General features: G+C 40.6%; 1 protein-coding gene across 2 annotated transcripts in view; it reads right to left on the bottom strand.

The window, feature by feature from the left end:
* Positions 1-14115, bottom strand: part of LOC138636778 (ephrin type-B receptor 1) — a 41677-nt gene extending 27562 nt beyond the window's left edge. For both annotated transcript variants that reach the window (XM_069725005.1, XM_069725006.1), the window contains exons 1-4: positions 13996-14115; positions 6015-6177; positions 3501-3609; positions 2193-2257 (exon numbers count right to left, since the gene is read on the bottom strand). In XM_069725005.1, coding sequence (XP_069581106.1) covers positions 2193-2257; positions 3501-3609; positions 6015-6177; positions 13996-14100 — 442 coding nt within the window. In that variant the 5' untranslated portion in view covers positions 14101-14115. The remainder of the gene's footprint in view (positions 1-2192; positions 2258-3500; positions 3610-6014; positions 6178-13995) is intronic.
* Positions 14116-19432: the final 5317 nt, after the last annotated feature.

Below are 19432 nucleotides of genomic sequence, written 5' to 3'. Positions count from 1 at the left end.
CTAGCTCGACTTGAGGTGATTGATCACCTCTGACTTTGAGTGACCCAGTAAAAGCCTTGATTCAAACATCACAGAACATCTATGGAGGGATCTGAAGCTGGTATTTCACTAAAGCTTTCCCTCCAATCTGACAGCATCTGAGAGGATATGTCAAGAAGAATGGGATATACTATTCAAATTCAGGTGAGCAAAGAATGTGAAGACTTGATCAAGAAGATCTGAAGCTGTAATTGCTGTCAAAGGGGCATCTACAAAATATTGGAATATGGGTTTGAATTCTTAGATGAGTGAGAAGTTTCAGTTCTTGATTTTTCAAAAACTGGAAAACTTTCTAGAGAGCCAAATGTAAAGGGGTCTGAATATTAAATCACCTCAACAATGTCATGAACACTGACAATGCTCTGGGCAATCAAAACAAACAGAAACTACCATTGACTCTGATGGAGGTGAATGTGCAAAAACATAAAAGCAACATTGAATGTATGTGTTTCAATCGGCTTGTTGTGACGTCACAGGCAGTATTTGGTGTAACATTAAAGGTCTGATTTTGATTCATCTGTAGCACAGAGTTTATGATATTAGCAGCATCCCTCTAAAAGTGGGCTGGAAATGAAATGTCATGAGACGTGTGTGGCAACATCTGGAAGAGCCGACAGCTGGGCGAAAGCCGTCAACACATTTTTGGTAGTTCAGCCAAAACAATTGGCTGAATGGTTCTATTTTATTGTTGCATTGAATACTGTAATTACTAAACTGTCCATCAAATCTTGAGAGAATAGCTGAAGACAATGCATCATGGGGTGGGCGAAAACTTCATGAGTGTTGGCATTGTGGAGATTGAAGGACTAAACCTATGAATAGGATCCCTTATCGGCGTTATATTTCCTTTCCACTTCAAATTGCTTATTTGACGATTAGGTCTGTGAGCGTCTCTGATCTTTTGTTTATTTTCATGACTTTTGTTAATTGCATTATGCTTTCCCAAATCTAGCCTGTGACAGAACTGACTCTTCTGTCCACGGCAGTTTTAATGAGCCCCAAATTGCCACTCTTGTAGCTGTGACTCAGTGTAACTGTGTAGAAACACTTTGCTGTGTCAGGCTCAACAAAACTCGATCCCCTCGAGTGAGCCCCTTCTCAGACTGCTGGGTTGGCAGTACATAAGGCTTTCAGTTGAGGCACAAAACTTATACACATTCTTTTGTGTGCATGTGTGTGAGCGAGTGTGTCTATTTGTCAGAGATTATATGTTTCCCTCCAGGCTCTTTCCCCTCATCAGTTGGTGCCTGGTGCCAGTCAGGGAGTGTTTAAAACATGACTCAATCACGGCTATCATACAGCCCTGAGAGATGTCAGTCAATGTCACTGTGTAAAGGAAGGAGAATGTCGTGTTCAGCCACAGACACCTAGTACCTCAGGTATTTTCACTTTCACCTCAACTCCATTTCATTACTGTACGATTAATACGTTTTATGGACGTGTTTTACATCATAGGTGATACGACAGCAGCAGACGGCTGGACAAAGGAAAGGATGGCTGTGTAGCAGCTCTGAATAAGATGTATGAGAGCACTCAGAAAGGACATATCCCCACCTAGATGCCACAGGGCCTCTAAATGTCTTATTGTAAAACAAGGTCGTGTTTAAAAAGCTTTAGCTGCATCTGGATCTGCATATAAATAAACATGATAGACTATGATAAGAACAGCCTGTTTGTTGCCATGGTTTTTGGAGTATACTGTTATCATGCTTGGGACTATTTGGTATTTGTGCAAAGATGAATGGCACCAAATTTAAAGTGAGTTAGACTCACAACTATCTAAGTGTTACATAGAGTAATAAAGTACACAGGGTAGGAACATATGTCATCTAATTTTGCTGCTACAGCACAATACGTTTAATAGCTGATAAAAAATATAAAAGTAAGTAGTAAAAGATATTGTGCTGCTCAGGCAGAAACTGACATAGCCATGATTGAAATCCATGAATCCTTTCATGAAATCTAGACAAAGCCTCACAGTTCAGGGGTTACGAGCCAAACTATAAAGTGCTTCATAAATAACAACATCGTCTCCAAAATCTTGGATGCACTTTCTACATATCCAGCAAATATAAAAACATTAAAAACGTACAATATGGGCTAAAAAACAAACCACTAGCTGAGAGGAGCTGTAAGAATAAGGGTGGACTCACCTCTTCCTGTGCTGTAATGTTGCAACTTGTCACTGTACACCGCCTCCTTTGTGTATGCCCTTTTCCTAAGAGAGCAATGAATATTGAGAAAGAAGAGAGAAAGAAAAAGAGAGAGCGTAAGAGATGACGGGATGAAAAGAAGAGTAAACAAGGTCTTATTATGGCTCGTGTTTTTCTGTATGGCCTGAAAATGCTGTGGCTGAAATTGAATCAGTTGCAGAGGGTTAGCAATGGCAAATGAAGTTTATGAAAATGAGCTGATTTTTAATTAGACCTTGATAGGATCTCTCTCCTTTTCATCTGTCTCCTCTGCCTCAGCATCAAAAGAGCCGGGCCCATTTGATGAACACTTTACTTGCTCAAACTTGCACCCAGCACTGCAGAAAATTTGACTTTCACATGTCTAAAGTGGAGCAAGACAGGAATGTGACAAAGTGACAAACTGCTGCAAAATGAAATTGGCTTAACAGGGCAAAGTAGGTGTTGTTAAGTTCTCTATTGAATTGAATATTTCATTTCAAATATGAGTATTTAGTTTTCATTTCCATCACATCTATTGCTTTTTAACACCATTTTCTGGAATTTTTTCCTTATTAGACAGGACAGTGTAGAAGTACACAGGAAACAAGGAAGAGAAAAGGGGAACAACATGCAGCCAAGGTCTATGGCTGGAATTACACTGTGCATTTTGAGATTATCTGGTTTGCGCCTTCATTATTCATAATACCCCTCATCATGTCCATTGTTATTGCAATAATAAATGCTCTATGATGTAAGGAGTAAGGAGGCGTATGACCAAAGGATTAAAATACATTGCAAATACAGTTATGGCTAAGAAACAGACTTTAACATTGTTTCAGTGGTTAAAGATGGTCAGTAATTAGAGTAATAATCTCCTAGTTATATTACTGTATATGTTGAATTTTACTGCGACATAGTGTATTTATTGAGCAAACTGACACAAGGCAAATTGGTCATACATGATCAGAGATTGGATCACAGTGGTGGAAATTTAACTTGCAGTGCTGTCATATATATTTCAGTAATTATTAGCAAAAATGAGGAGCATGCAGGGGTAGTGTGTTGCATGTTATTTTGTCCACTCGCTTCACTCCCCCTGAAAGTACAATGGCTATAGGAGGTGAGATTTGTAGCTACTTTTATCTCGAGGAGAAAAAGTGGGAAGCCTGAAAAGAGGCTCAATTATTTTTTTTTTATTTTTTTGTCAGGGACATATGTGGCAATGAAGTCACTAACATTGCAGCCGTTCCTGCATGTATTACAAGAGACAAGAGAAAAGAAGGTCACCTGCTGCACACAATGGAGATAGCAATAAGGGAAACAATGAAGACCACTCCTGCTGCTGCTGACCCCGCAATCAGAGGAAGCTGTTCTCTCAGCTCAGACTTGAAGTCATCTAGGTTACACAAAGAGAAAACAGACAGAGAGGCATTGAGGAAGGCTTAGGTAAGGCATAGGATACATAACTGTGTTTATTTGGAAGCGTGTATGAAAGTGTGTGTTTTTAGGAGGTAAAGGGAAAAACAGGCAGAGGAAGAGACAGAGCAGAATGGCTGTACCGATGGATAAAGAAAACATAAAGACCTTTCTGCTCAGAGGTGCTGACTGAAATCCTGTGAGCTTTTGCAAAACTGACTGACAGGTTGTGTTTGATAAACCAGGAGACAGACAAAGAGTGAGCAAAAAAAACTGACGGTGAGAAAGAGCGAAGGGGGCCTCTCAGCCTCCTCTGTGTTGCTATAGCGCTCAGAAACAAATGGACGGAAAAAGGGCACCTTGGAATGTTGTTTCTACAGTATTGAAAGGAAGTTTCAAGTTATTACACATACAGCCCAAACATGTTTTATGTTAGCCAGGGCTGACAGAGGACAGACTAAATGCCTGCCTAAAAATGCTACACAGCAGAATCCTCAGTTATCTTTTTGTGTGCCTGTCTCTGTGACTTTGGCACCAGCAAACACTGTAGTTAAAGCAATGCATGATTTAGCATGCTGCAGGCAAATCAGCAGCTTCTAAATCCAATCCCCCATGTAGAATGGGCCTATTGGATTAAAGTGATAAAGGGAGAAGTAATGCATCTTCGGAGCAGTGTGAAAGCTGCGATATATATGAGGAAACTGAATGTGACAGGAATTGCTCTCTCTTTTAACTTGCACATTTATCAAGTACATTTCAAGCAAACAGTGGGAATGCAGTTCCAGCTACTGAAGCTTCTGGGCAGTCTTCCTGTTCTCTCTTGATGTATATTAGGTGTGAGAGGTCCAGATTATTATCCAGTTCACCCATCTGATAATGCAGACGTTCCTCGACAGCCAGAAATCAAACAGCTACATGTTTCAGCGGTAAATAGGCCCCTATTACAATCAGTTAGTTCTCGAGGCTTTGGCCTATTAGAGAAGTGGAGAACTGTGACATCAGTCACCTAACTGATAGACCAATCACCTCCTCTTCTTAACACCTGTCAATCAAATCTGCGCAGCTTGTGTTTGTGTGTCCAGAGGAGGGCTAAGGGACACCTTGTGAAGGTGCATGAAAACGTGCCAGCAGGAAGACAAAAGGGATTATATGTTCTATAATAAAACAAAAAAATGCATGGAATGGCAGGGTGGCAAGGGGCTGTCTTCATGAGGCAATGAAGCGGCTTTGACAGAGGGAGAAAAGACTGGTAGAGGGGCAGGAGGTGGAAACGTGGGTGTTATTGTCGGCAGTCCTCTGGTGTCTACTGCTAATTGCGTTGACGAATGTCGTGCTATGGCAGCCAGCCAACGGATGAACCATAAACAGTGTTAGTGTGAGCGAGGGTGCAGTATGTGTGCGCATGTGCTCGTATGCACTTGTACAGGCTCATATGCATATGTGCTCGAGGGAAATATAATTTGTGACCGTGAGGGAGAACAGAGGAGCCATGACTGTGCCACCACATCTGCTCTGCACAGGTAAAGAGCCAGAATGATTGCCTTTATCATCATTATTATTCTTCTCATCTTACCCTCCCTCAAGATCATAACCCTCTCATTCATTGTTATTGTCTTTATTAGCAATGATACAGTGCAGTAATGTCACTCCTGACTTTGATACATTATGAACTATGGCCACACACACAGTAAGCTGGTCATACAGCAAGGCACGATGCATTGTAATGGCAAATCTTGTGAATGTCACTCATATCCAGTCAAATGATTAATACATCCAGACTGATGTACTACTGCGTACGTTGAAGCACCAATTTCACTGCCAAGCAAGGCCATGAGGAAGTGACACTGTATGCGATGCCACCATCACCTGCTTTCTGTACCCACACCTCCTTGCACTTACACTGATGAACATGGTTCCACAACCTTGCCAGTTTACCAGGTGCTACAGCCCCTCTTCAGCGCCTCTCCCCCCCATGGCAAAATTTTTTATCTCATCAACTACTAATCACAGATATGCATTCTGGGACGGCTCTCCAGCAACAGAAGGGCCGGGTGAAAAACCAATTAGCTAAGCATTTTGGATCAAGCACAGTTAGTTGCACAAACAAAAGACACTCAGCATTCGACGTTTCCGGAGCACCCACACACACTCAAACCTGACCACGAAGGAAATTAATTTAGCTGCAGAAATAGAAGTGCAATCAAACATTACCGTTCTCCTCTATCTCACCTAATAATAATAATGCAACAACAAACGCAAAGAGACAAACGAGTGTTCGAAAGAGCTAGGGTGTACGCATGCGTGTGAGAGAGGGAAAAACAAGAGAGAAGGACAGAGAGAGGGAGAGGCAGAGAGAGCTGTTTCTCCTGGCTCCGCGATCCTTACCATCTGTGAGGGTTTGGAAGCACATCTTGCTGCTGTATTTGCCGAAGCCAGCCACAGTCCGAGCCCGCACCTGTACCACGTAGACTGTGCCCGGCCTGAGGCCCTCCACACGTGCCGTGTTGGTTTGGCTCCGCAGGATGGTGGAATTAATCTCTGCATGGTCCTGATAGGCGCAATGAACACATGGAGCAGGTTAGAGATAACTTAGAGGATGTCACCAGGAAAGTGTTCAATCACACGGTTACGGAAATTCTCGCAAAACCACATGCAGCGGTGGTAGCACAAGTTTGACAGTGGGAGCACAAACAATCTTATCAAGGATTCCAATGTTGAGGAAATAGTACGGGGAGATTGGACTGGAATTGGAGGGAATCAGTTGTTGTAAACTAGACATACAGGAAATGCAGTGTACTTCTGATACACATCACTGACAGAAGAAGAATGAAAACAGAAGTACAAAATAGTCGCAGGCCAGTGAAGCTCTCTTAAAGCCTGCTGCATGTTGAATTGGCTGATTTAAACAGAGAGTAGTAATATGTTTTTCCCTCAGTTTTTAAAAAGGTCTCAGACAGTGTGAACTTCACTTACACAACACAACAGAAATACACAGTGAAACAAAATCACATACACAAACAACAGTACTTCCCATTCATTCAATAACACACATACATGATATGGTAAATAAAGGCAATCATTTCTTGCACATACCAAAGAGCAATAGCTGCTTCTGAGCAGTAATAAAACAGCATTATGTATTTGCCTCTTCACAAGTGCTTTATGAGGTAATTTAATTACTGCAAGAAGTTTTAACATTACATCCTCTTGTTTTGTTGTCTGAAGTAGGTGGCTTTTTTAAATATGACAGCAGGCCAATTCCTCCCACAGAAAGCCTTTTATGTTTTTATTAAAGGGAATGCCATAAAAATCTTTTGTGAAATATTTTTTTGGAACAATCTATTTAGGTATTTGCCTTATTTTTGTTTGCTGTGTTTTTTGATTTGAAAATCTGTGTCTCACATTTTATTTTCATCCTTATTGACACGCACATGCGTCTGTGTGGTCCTACGCTACGTGTATTTCGATGTTGTTGTTTTTTAATGCTGTTGCATAAATGCATACATATAGCCATTCATTAAGTGAATTCGTGGTCTGATTGAGGGTATATGAACTCAGTCTTTGTCTTTCCAGGCTGAACAGAACCAGTTGGGCAGTCTGCTGAAGTGTAGTTTGGGACCTGCGCGAGGTATCTGCTATGGGGGATCAGTAATGACTTGGGCCTGTCACCTTCCTATAACCCAGAGTGAATATGACAGCCAGAAAATAACACTGCACCTACACTACACTCACCACTGCAGGCTGCTGATAGCTAAATGCTGGCGGGCTGTAGAGGGGGAGGGGGTAGTAGAAAGTGAAGGGGCACATTTTTCTGGGTCAATAACGCTGTGTAAATAGATGCTGGCTTTGGTAAACACACTGTTGTTTAATGTTGAGCTACATCTTCTAATACATGTATGACTTCTCTGGGAAAAAGCGAAAACAATTCAGACAACAGTGCTGAGTAGAAAAAAATAGATAGGCAAGGAAGAAGAGAGGGAGGAGGAGGAGGATGGAAGAAGATGGCAGGAAGTGATAAGAAACTCGAGGCAGCAGCAACCCACATCGAAATCATTATCCAATCTGATTGGTGTAATTGAATCATTCTGGTTGCTCCGTCATTGAGCAGATGAGGTAAACACAGCTATGAAATCTGTGCCCCCCCCCTCTTCCCCCCCACACACAGACACACACATAATGATGTGTGCAATCACATTAACTCTTATTGGACACTGAGCTTGATGAAGACAAATGTTTGGACTTAGGATGGGAGGGCATCACACCAACAGGCTCTCATTCTGTATCTGAGAGGAAAGAGATATTTATAAATGGGATGCTGGATGTAACTGGTTTAGAGAGTTTAATCATTTCACAGACCTTTTGTTCAGGAGATCACACAAACTGTCATTTCTCCAATGTGCTGCATACGAATACTTCTGAAACTTGACTTTAGAGCAGCAGCTTGTGCATTTCAAAGAGGTGCAGAAAACAAGAGGCCCCTTGAGAGACTGGAACCACAGTCACCTATTCATCTGGTCCAAGACATGCTTGAGTACACATGGACCACTTGGGGTCAGGATATGCCGATTCCTGCTATCAGTCATCCTGAATCTCTCAGAGCCACACCCCTATCTGTTGAATGGAGGACAGGTGAGCAGACAGATGGCAAACCGCCAATGGGTGAGCATCCCTATGGGGAGCACCAGCTAGGAATGGCCCCTTTCATGCTGCCCGTCAAATGGGAATTATGTGACACACACACACACACACACACACACACACACACACACACACACACATCTGCCACTTAAAAATGAGCTAGCATTTGGCACTCCAGCAGGTTCGGGGATAGCCAATAAAAGGCCATGCCAGGAGGGACTTCCAGCCATGAGAGGTCCCCTCCTGCTGCCAGTCAAATGGGGATTAGGAGGACCACACCCCAACTTGCTAAATAAAGACAGAGGTGCAGGTGGGAAGGCAGATGGTAGAGCAGCCAATCAAAAGCATTGCCAGGGGTGACAGACAGGAAGCACTGTGGGGAGTTTGGTCTCTGCAGCATTCAGCAAAATCACAGGGACAAAGTTAGCAAGAACAGTATTCCTAATATTTAATATTTATGAGTTGTTTGAAGTTTCCGAAGATGTTTTGACTGATAGTGAAACACGTCTCACGTCTTTTTTCGTTTTCTTCAGTGAGCTTTAATAAATTGGCCCTATGTTGCTAGCTGTCCAAATACATTAATTGGATTTATTTTACAGGATTGACTACATTTACTAGATTGCGAAAATTACCTTATTTTACCTGTTAAACCGTAATTTTTTTTTTCTAACTGCCAGTGCCCTCCCAATTGCCATTGTGCTGCCAGTGAACTGCAGAGGGACATTTTAATTTATTCTCTGCCACTTTTTACATTTTCTGCCTTTATTTCCTTAGTTTTTTGGTTTGAGTTTTTCAGTCAAAAGCATCGTGGACCTGTAAAGGCCTCTGAGACATTATATGTCATATTAAACTATAGAAATAAGCGTGACTTGACTTTGCTTCACTTGACATGTGTGTGTGCATGGATCAGTCTTCGTGTGTCTGTTTTTCAAAAAATGCCAACTACCCAAAATGGACAGCATGGCCACTTGGCCGAAAGACAAACATGGTGGTATACCATGTGTCGTCTTCACTGGCTTACACACATGCATGATTGCAAATAACAGGCACACACACTCGTGCACACAAAGGGAAGGAGGGTGAGTACATGAGGAGAACATTTTAATATTATGTTTGTGAAGTGAAAATAATAGGAAAAAAAAAATCCTCTCCCATTAATGTTCCTGATTAAAATGCATTGCCTGAGGTAAAAAAAAAAGAAAAAAGAAAAAAAGTAAAGAGGGGAAATAAGGGCTAAAAAATTAAATCTCAGTGACTAGATTGGGTTTTATTACTGAATGCAAATAATTACCATTACCTTGTGAATTCTAATCTAAAAAGAACAATTATTTTGAGTGGGACTACAGTAGCGATAAAATCTGATATTAAAGACCTTTATAGTCTCTTAATCATTTTGTAAAATGAAGAAACTAAAATGTTACAGCAGATTATATCACCACACAGCTACAAAAAAAGCTAATATTTTCCTTTCATTTTGATTCTCCAAAGCTGCATGTTAAACACTAATGAGCATGGTAAGAGACAAGTGAGAGGAATCATCTTATCCTCAGTAAATTTGAAGGGAATTTATTTGCCTCAGCTTTTTCAGTTTTCTTTTTTTTCTTGTTATTTGTAGTCATCTCCTTTTGAGATGACTCTTTGTATGCATTCTATTCACCTGGAGACTAACAAGAAAGCCTGAGTGAGCACGTCGAGTGACAAACAAGAGGGAGAGAAGAAGAGAAAGTCTAAAGGAAGAAATGTGAATACCCTTGCTGGGGGACTGAGGGAGCACTGCACAAGTCCTGCTTTTCAAAGGTTCCATTAAAAAGCCCAACTTGTCTGTAGAACATCTGTGTGTGTCGAGAAAAAAAAACGTGTTGTGTTTGACTCTGAAGGGTGGCAGAGAGAGAAGAAAAGAATAATAAATACTTTCATCTGGCTTCTCTGCTGAGGAATCGCTAATTGTATGTAAAGTACAAGAGAGCTTTCAGAGTGCCAAAAATGCAGCTGGTGCTCCGGTCAGTATGCTGCAAGTCATGGTGACATGCTGTAAAACTTGCATTAACTCTTGAATTTCTCACACTGTCGTATGACAGTAGTGCTGTCAGCCAGAATGGATACACCTGAACTGCTTCTGACACTCAAGCACAAACACTGACACAAACTCACACTCACATGCACACACACACCCTCTCTCCGACACCAACAGAGCTATCAGTAACCAGAGCCGGTGGCTGCTCTGCTCGAGCCTTAATGGAGGGCCTGACCTCAGCTATGCTGAGTTATTTCCACCCTCCCCAAAATTTCCAGCATCCACAGGAAAAAGGCTATGAGGAAAATGGAGAGAACGAAAGCATGAGATTCTACTTTTTCTCCGCAAACCTTGAACTCATTTAATCTAGCTTGCCAATTTATAGGGTCCTGGGACCACTTACTCTGTAATAGGAAGGAAGGTTAAAGAAGGGAGTGAAGCCTGTTGAGAGAGCACCCTTCAACAATTACTACGGTTTCCAAGTGAAATTACCAAAATGCAGTCCGTTTGAGTCATAATTACGCCTTCCTTCATTCATCTGCAGCTTAAATTGCCACTGATGGAAGATTAGAATTTGTTTTTGTATTGTTGGAAATATTATTACTGGTAACATTTTACATGGCAGTATAGTTGGAAGATTTGAGATATCAAACAAATATATTAATTGTGATCTACATTATGATGTACACTGGTGCCATGGTTATGGTGTATAGCATGATATAGCTATTTTTTCTCAACAACAGTACTGATTTCAAAATAAAATGTAATTACTTTAAAGATTTGTTATAATATTCTATTACACTGACAAGTGACTAGAATTTACGTGTTACCCTTTTCTGCAGTTTCAAAGAGTAGCTTTAACTGGACTTGTTTCAACCTGTGTGATGCTTGTCTTCTAGTTCTAGTGGACAACATTATGAAGCATTGCTTACTTGTTTATAGGGTTTTCTGGTATGGCCGGGCTCCGCCCGCTTATTGCTCACAACTTTAAGTTGTCACTTTACTTGCAGTCTGGAAACCCTTTTTGCCTTTAGGTTTTCTCAGGCACTCTGAAGAGTGGATCAATCAGCAACCAGTCTAAGTGTAATGATGTTGAACCCCAGCGCTTGTTTGGAATTGTAGTTCCAACAATGGCGGCAGTGGTAGAGTTATATACAGCTTTACTTACAGTTGTAGCAACTATAGCAAGCATCGAGAAATTGATGCCGGTGCGAGAACTATGCATAATGTTAAAAAAAAAGTCATCTGTGGTCCTTTATCAATATGGCATTGCATTCTGCTTACATTAGGGGACACTCCCTTTTGTTCACAGTGTGGTGAGTTTCGGCGGACAGCACACATCATATGGTGGTCAATGCTCATTTTCTTAAAGGCTGCTTCAATTGTTTCAAAATTAACCTGAGGCCTACACCTTACTGCAAACAATCCTCAATGTGGTATGGCCAAGCCTATCTAATTACAAAGTGAATTTGGTCTGGTAATTCAAGGCAATTTCTACTGGTAACCACTTCAAAATGATCATTGTCAAATCCTCTCCCCTGTTTTATTTGTCATTCTCTTCAATCATGACCCCAATTAAAACAGAAAAACACTTTACAATTGCTCATTTAAAAAATAAAGCCCTGTCTGGGTGAACTTACTAAAAGTACAGCATTATGACAAGGTTGTGAAAAGAAGTGCATATTTCTTTTATGAGTATGCTGAGGTATTACTCAACAAAGTGTGACAATGCCATGCTCCTTGAGAAGCTGCCATTATAAATGGGTGTAGGTGGATTCCTGTGAGATGGAGTGTGTAGAAAGACAGCTCTGTGCTGCGCTAAGGACTAGCTGACTGTGGCAGGCACACTGAGACAATCAACTCCAGAACCATAACAGTGTGACTGCTCTCTGATTAATCCAGGCATCAGTGAGATGCATATAAAAGATGGCAAGGACAGCAAGGTCATATACAGAATAGATGCACAGTATATGTGTGTAAAAATGACCCATTTTACTGGGTACAACCTATTGGTGTAAAAGAGAGAGTGTGAGAGACATTCCCCATATTTGACTTTTATGACTTAAAGGCCACATTATCACTGTGACTTCAACATTTTCTGGACCTCTGAGGCATTCAGGGAATCAATGGAGAGCTGGCAGAATTGACCTAGATAGTATGCAATTTAATTTCCCGCATTTCTACAGCAAGCAAGCAAGCTAAACATGCATTGCAAGTAACCAAAACCAAGGTGTGCGACAGCGAATTTATGTTGACTTGTCATGATGCATGTGCATAATACATAACAAGTTAACAAGTATGGAAATTACACAAATCCTTTAACGCCATTTTCCACCTCCTGAGAGTCGGTGCTTAATCATGCATAACAACCTTCTATATTTTGGACTGCGATCTGGTCTGTTTAGAACCTATAAAAGCCGTCAGATCCAAGAAGAGTCAAAAGAGGACCATCATAGTGGAAATCTCATCTCTACCATCCAGTGTGTAACAAAAAAGGTGAGTCACTCTGACTCACCTCCTGTGTCTTACTCTGACTCACATGATGGATAAGTTCGAGATGGAATATGTACATGTTGGGGGGATATTAAGGTATATTAAAACAGCGATAGACAGCTTGGAGCACAACCTCCCTGTCACCTGATCCCACTGCAATTAGCAATCTTGTCCTCATTAATTCATTAATTTGTGATTACAACGTGCTCATCTAGTTGTGTGAGGACGCGCTACATAAACATCAATAGGATTAGGATTTCATTGATATTCATGAGCTAATGGGAGGCATTATAAGTGTTATTTACACGACACTAAGCTGCCTGGCAGATAAGGTTTCCGAGGGCCATGGCAATCGGATTCAATTTCATGACCTGTGCAATGCCAGAGGGGAAAACAGCAAGCAATGCAGCTATTATTGGATAACTGAGTTTCCAACTGCAAACATCATTTAAAAACATGATTGTTGTTCTCCCTGATAGAAAATGCTAAATGTGACACAACTATTCTCAGGTGCTGTTGTGAATATTGATCCTTAGGAACCTTAGCCAAAATTAGTTTGTGCGAAGTAAATAACTCAACAGAAAAAAGAAAAACATTGATAAAACCCTATTGATTTTTATCTTTTATTTGGAAAGCAGAACAGGAGTGAAGGTGCACGAAGTCTCACAAAAAGTCTTAACTTGAGATGACAAAGACTGGGGGAAAAAATGTGCATGACCAACCTTGCTATACCTATCGATCAGCTTTAGGAGGACAAACAAGGGCCCAAACAAAAAGCTAGTCTCCAATCTCGGGGTATCATTATGTCTAAGGCCTTGGGAAAAGCCTACAGGTCAATACTGGAGCAGCATAGGCACTGTGGGGTAGGGCTGGCGACTTAATAAAGCAGACGTATTGTGTATGAGCAGACGGGTCGATGTGACTCCCTCTAGACGCAATGCATTTTCTCAGCGGGACAGGTTGCTGCACTGTGCTGAGTGGGCCTAGAGCAGAGGTCAACCTATTCACTTCATCAGCAGCAGAAACCAAAGAACAGTGGGAGAGATGGAGTGAACACAATGAAAGAACATATTATCAACCCAGGGGAGTCTGCTCAGAGATATCCGTTAAAGCTTAGATTCTTAGCAGGCGGGGGGCTTTACATGCAACTTGCTTTGCATATGCAGAGTAGGAGACACGTTCACCATCACAGATACACACACTTACACACACACGGCTTACCTTCTCATAGTAGCGCAGCTCGTAGTCAAGGATGATGCCGTTGGGCTGTTCTGGTTGAGGCCATGATAGCGTGAAGCTGTTCATGGTGGAGCTGATTTGGTGCATGATGGGAACTATTGAGGGAGCTGTAGGAAGCAGAGAGTGATACCAAATCAGTACATTTCTCACATTATTGGTAACGATTACAGTTTTGTCTCACCTAAAAATGTTTGTTGGTTGTAAGTAGGCATTGAACATAATAAAACAGTGCAGTCATCCAGGCGGTTCTTTTGCTAATTCTGTCTGAATTTCACACATGAGTGTGAAAAGTTCCCTTCCAGTATTACCTAAGGCATTATGTGATAGTCTGGATTAGATGCGCAGTGCAACTTCCCATCCAGTTATTCTGGAACAGCCCTAGAGACATATAACGTTTCTATTCATTCTATTCTATTTTTTTATATGAAAATCTCATGTGAATCTAAGGTGCTGCTTTAACAGCCATAATAATTAATTATTTTAATTATTAATTAATTGTTAGGGTATTTTAGTTCAGCATTTCATTTAGTGTGAATACTTTCAGATGAATGTGCACATTTTTTAAATGAAGCACATTTGCTATACATCTCATACTGTATGGGTGCTTTTAATAAAACAAGCTATATGCTACGTACACCTCAAATCTATCTATTAGTACTTCTCACAGAGGGAAGGTTTAAACTGCAACTGCCTCTCTCATCAGTACCCATTTTACCAGCAGAGTCAGACTGATTAGAGCTGCACTCGGCCATATTCTGTCACTGCAGGACCAAATATCCGACAGCTTTGGCAAAAATGTAGCTGGCAGATTTGGCTAAGATTTGTGGGTATGGACTTGGGCTGAGTATCAGCTCCAGTTAGCAGGACTCTGGCCACCTTTGAACCACAATTGTCAGTTACAACGAGTCTGGCAGGAGTCCCACAACCATTCATGTTGGACTGAGTACTTTTGGTTACATGGGCAGAATATACCTGGATGAAATGGTCAATACATTTCCAAAAGTTTTAAAATTCTCCTATTCACACAGCCCCTCGCAAACAATTTGACAACCAAATGTTAGGAACATTTGCTATTTCAAAAATGTTGGTATGAATACTAACAATGGGCATTTCAAGTTAAAAAATACTATTTGATATTCGCTGGGAACTATTTGACTATGATTCAAAGACCCTTCTTCCCCGCTGCCACATGTACATACACGCACAAAACACACGTTTTACCGGAGCCTGGTGGTAATTTGTTTTTCTTCTACTCCTTCTGTTGATTAGGGTGGTTAGCAAACAGCTTTTAGCTGCATTACTGCCACCCTTTGGCTGTAGTAAGACGTTACTACCAGGCGCTGGCAAAAACAAGGGAAATACACAAAACGATAGTCAAATAAACTACTTTTATATTTTGTCCTGACTTCAAAATTCCACTATATACTTAGACGAGAATAGAATAGACCTTCATTGTCAATCAGAGTGGAAATTGTCTTCAACAACCAAAACATGAAAACGTGACTGCTTTGCATTTACTAATGTACTGTTTCTGCATTACCTTTAAAATAATTGATGCATAATTGGGTGTGTTTTTTTTGTTACAGTAATACCATCATTGTGCACTTATACATGCAGCCAGTAACCATGCCTATATACTACTAACTTGCACTGCACCAACTTGAATATATCACATTTCTCTCATTCAAGAGGCTTGCAGTTGGACATTAGTTTATAAATGCATGTTCAAATAAATCAGCTAATCTGAAATGAACAGAGCAGTTTAATCTGATTTGCTTTTCTGTAAGAAACTTAACCAAAATGACTTAAACTATTTGTGTTGAACTATGTGGTCTGACAGTAAGTAGGAACATGGGCACAATGTTATCACCAAAAGAATTGTGACACCCTCTTTGATATACTCCATTCCTGATTTCAGTATTAATTATGTCATACTGAGCCAAAATATTTCACAGAGCAGGAAGGAGGAGAAAAGTATGCTTGCAGCAAACCAGTGCAACTGACACTTTAAAGGCACAAGCAGACTATTGTCTGTCACGTATCTGCAACCAAACAAGGACCCTTATTATCTATCTACTCTACATAGACATTATACCTATAAAAATGACATTCTCTTCAATGGAAAACATGACCCCTTCTGTATATGAACTACATGTCATTCATTAAATGAAGCCCTTTGAAATCAAATCAGTATAGTCATGTAATCATTTTGGCCCAGCTGCACAGTCTGTTCCATCCTTCAGCTCCAGTACACCTGAATGCACACACATGGGCTGTCAATTAACCCTGACACTTGACAATTTTCTGCTCATTCCATCGTGTTTGTCCTCTGCACTGTCATCCCTTTATCATCCTTCTGCTTCTCCTCACTCCTCAAATGCTGCTCAGAGATTGTATTATTGGACAGAAGGAAGACATCATTGGTAATAAAACTTAAAATGTCATCCTTATGTCTTTGTGTCATTTTATATCTTGAAATTGAAGTTATAAGGAAGTCTAAGAACAAGTGCCTGTCTCTAGGCATTACAAGCCACTATTACCACACCCTTTTGAAACAGTTTGGTTTCTTCTTTTTTTTTTTTTCATAACTCAAGATTAGATATGTGTTGAGTCTATATGGACTACAAGTCTGAAATAAAATAAATTGAATTGAACTGAAATTGACCCAAATTTTTACCAGCAGAAAATGTGTCATATGCTAATAGAAAGTCCACCACGCTGTCTTTTTGCCTATCATCACTCTGGCAGATTTTCTCACTTGATCTTTAGGAAATCTGTGGATATATTGTCACTGCTAATAGTAGTCTATAAATAGGCCAACACCATAAAGTCTCTCCTCTGCAAGGAAAAAGTAAATTCTCCTCATGCTGATTTTCACTTTTTCTTCATCTATTAGTTTTATTAATATATGTAATTTTGAGTTGTCAAGTTCATAAATGTCACAGATACTGTTGGCTTTGCTGGTGAGGATTGAGTGTTTTGGCCTCATCCAAATCGAGCAGCTGAAGCTTTACAGTAGGAGAGGGTTTGAAATCTACACCATTCAAATCACCATGTACTTCTTTGGGGATCATTTGGATTTTTGTTGACCCAGTTAAAGATTTCTGGGGTATTTTCTATTTCCGAGGTCTTGCTAACTACCACAATTTCTCCTCTCTTCATTCTGAACAAACCAATATTGCTGTTTAAAATACACGTGCAGCAGAGCAAGATTTTTCTGGGCAGAAAAATGTGGAAATTTTAAAGAAGTGGGTTTAGAAGACCTAGAAACCTATTTTCTCCTCAGCTCCTTAATATGAATGACTTCCTGCCAAGTCTGTCAGGATAGGTCTAATTTTTTCTAGTTTTTTGAGATATCTTAATTTGTGTGGTTTTCTGACTGGTGTGAAGTGGGCAGGGATAGTTTGGAAAATTTCACATACCAGTCAAATTGAATCAGAATTTGATGACAGGTTTTTTTTTTTGTGCTTATTTGCCTTACAAAGGCATAGTGGAGTAACTAGAGAAGCAGTACAGTTTTTAGACTGGAGCTAACCATAAAACAGAGAGGGAGTTTGTGAGGTTCAACCCCTTTTGGGCTGATTGTTCTCCCAGAAAAAAAAAAAAAATCAATGCCGTAGGACCTAAAAATGCAGATCCTGCTCTCTGCCTTTGGAAAATCCTTTGCAGTATCTACTGACCGTTTCTCATGTTGTATGTCATGTTGCGTACTGTCGGTGAAATATGATCAAGTCACACAAACACTGTCATGATGAAGCAGATTATCTCACTTTGGAGTATTTAGCTCTTAATAAATGCTACCTTAGCACGTTAATGTCCTAATCTCAATGAGAGGTTTTTGTAGAATGTAAGTAGAATTCTTAGCACGAATACATGAATCTATGATTTTTCTATGGTTTTCATTTACAAATGCCACAACCTATTAAATCAAAATATAAATTGCTTAACTTTTATGTACAAATCAATTTCTTTAATGGCATTTATGAATGTGTCCCAGGACCAATGGTATCATCACAAACTCCTTCAAGGTGCTATAAACTCTAATTTGAAGTTAAAAGATGAATCCAACCAGACTTACTCATCAAACCAATTTATGAATACACAAGTGAGTTTGATTGAAAAACGTATTCTGCGGCTGCTCATATTAAGTTCAAAGCCTTGGTGTTCAGTGCTGGAAAGAAATCTCCACCCCCGTATCTGCAGGCATAAATACAGCCCCACACAAGCCCATGCTCTACATTTTGTGCCCATCAGCCACTTGGCTGATGGCCTGCTCACTGCTGAGGCCTAGTCATCGCTCCACCTGGTCTCCGCTCACCATCTTGCTGAATAACCCCTCCGTTCAAAAGGTAGCAAATGGCACCTTCTTTCAACTAAATGATCCTTTTATCACAGTGGTTATTCTATTTATGTTCCTTATCTATATGCTTTATCCTTACGTAAGCACTCAGGTTAGAAGAGTCCTGTGTGGAGAAAAGCCTCTGACCTTTTTACTCAGTGCTTGCAAATCATGTTGAGTAGGAAAACCTTGCTTATTCTACAGTTTTGATTGGGGTCAGTGTTTCTTGATTTGAGTGTCAGATCATTGCCTAATATGTAAATGTATACAAATGAATGGGTTCTGTTTATCCTGCCAGTGTGAAAGGATCTTGTTCCGTCTGCCTCCCTTGGCTCTCACCTCCTGTCCTCCCTCCCTCCTCCCTCTCTTAGACCCAAGACAGAGAGTGTGAGGGTGAAGCTTCACCTCACTGCACTTCAGCCTCTCTGCTTCTCAGGCTGGTTCACGCTCCACTGACCAGGGCTAGGGCTGCCTGGGCCGCATTATCAATTACCGGGCACAGGCACAGGCACACACTGTTCCTGACAGACCCAAGGGAGGGGCACTCCACACAGAAATTCCTGCACTGAAAAAAGGGAGCTGAGGAGGAGAGTCCTCCTCCCAACTCAATTCATGCATTCAGGTGCACAGACAGAAAAATATCCATTTTTACAATGGCAATTTTTTTATGCAGGTTTTCCAGTGCTAAGTGTTGATGTATGCGAGAGCATATGCAGTCTCTGATTCACCATCAACATCTCTTATTGAAGAAACAATGGGCCAATCAGAGCTTTATAGATTTTTCTACCCATTCCAGAGAAACTCACACTGGAGCTGCAATTATCTTGGTAAGACAGCTTTAACCATCAACTCACTCTTCACCAACACTTCACCTTAATCTGCTTGTGAGTGCTGACAAAGTTTCAGTGTCAGCTGAAAAATGAGAACAACAGGAACATTTTCCCTTACAATGTACAGTTGTACATTCTCACTTCTTACTGAAGAAAAAAAAAGAAAAGTTTAACCATAGTGTCCCCCAGACGGTGACTCTGTTTCCAAGAGGAAAAGCAGGCCAGAGAGAATTAAAGAGCATCTGCACAT

Source organism: Brachyistius frenatus, unplaced genomic scaffold, assembly GCF_029030835.1.
Source record: "Brachyistius frenatus isolate BFR_SWC_R1_liver_20210118 unplaced genomic scaffold, ASM2903083v1 Contig_406, whole genome shotgun sequence".
Classification (NCBI taxonomy): domain Eukaryota; kingdom Metazoa; phylum Chordata; class Actinopteri; family Embiotocidae; genus Brachyistius; species Brachyistius frenatus.
Note: the sequence above shows the minus strand (reverse complement) of the source record. Positions and strands in the feature narration are given on the sequence as shown.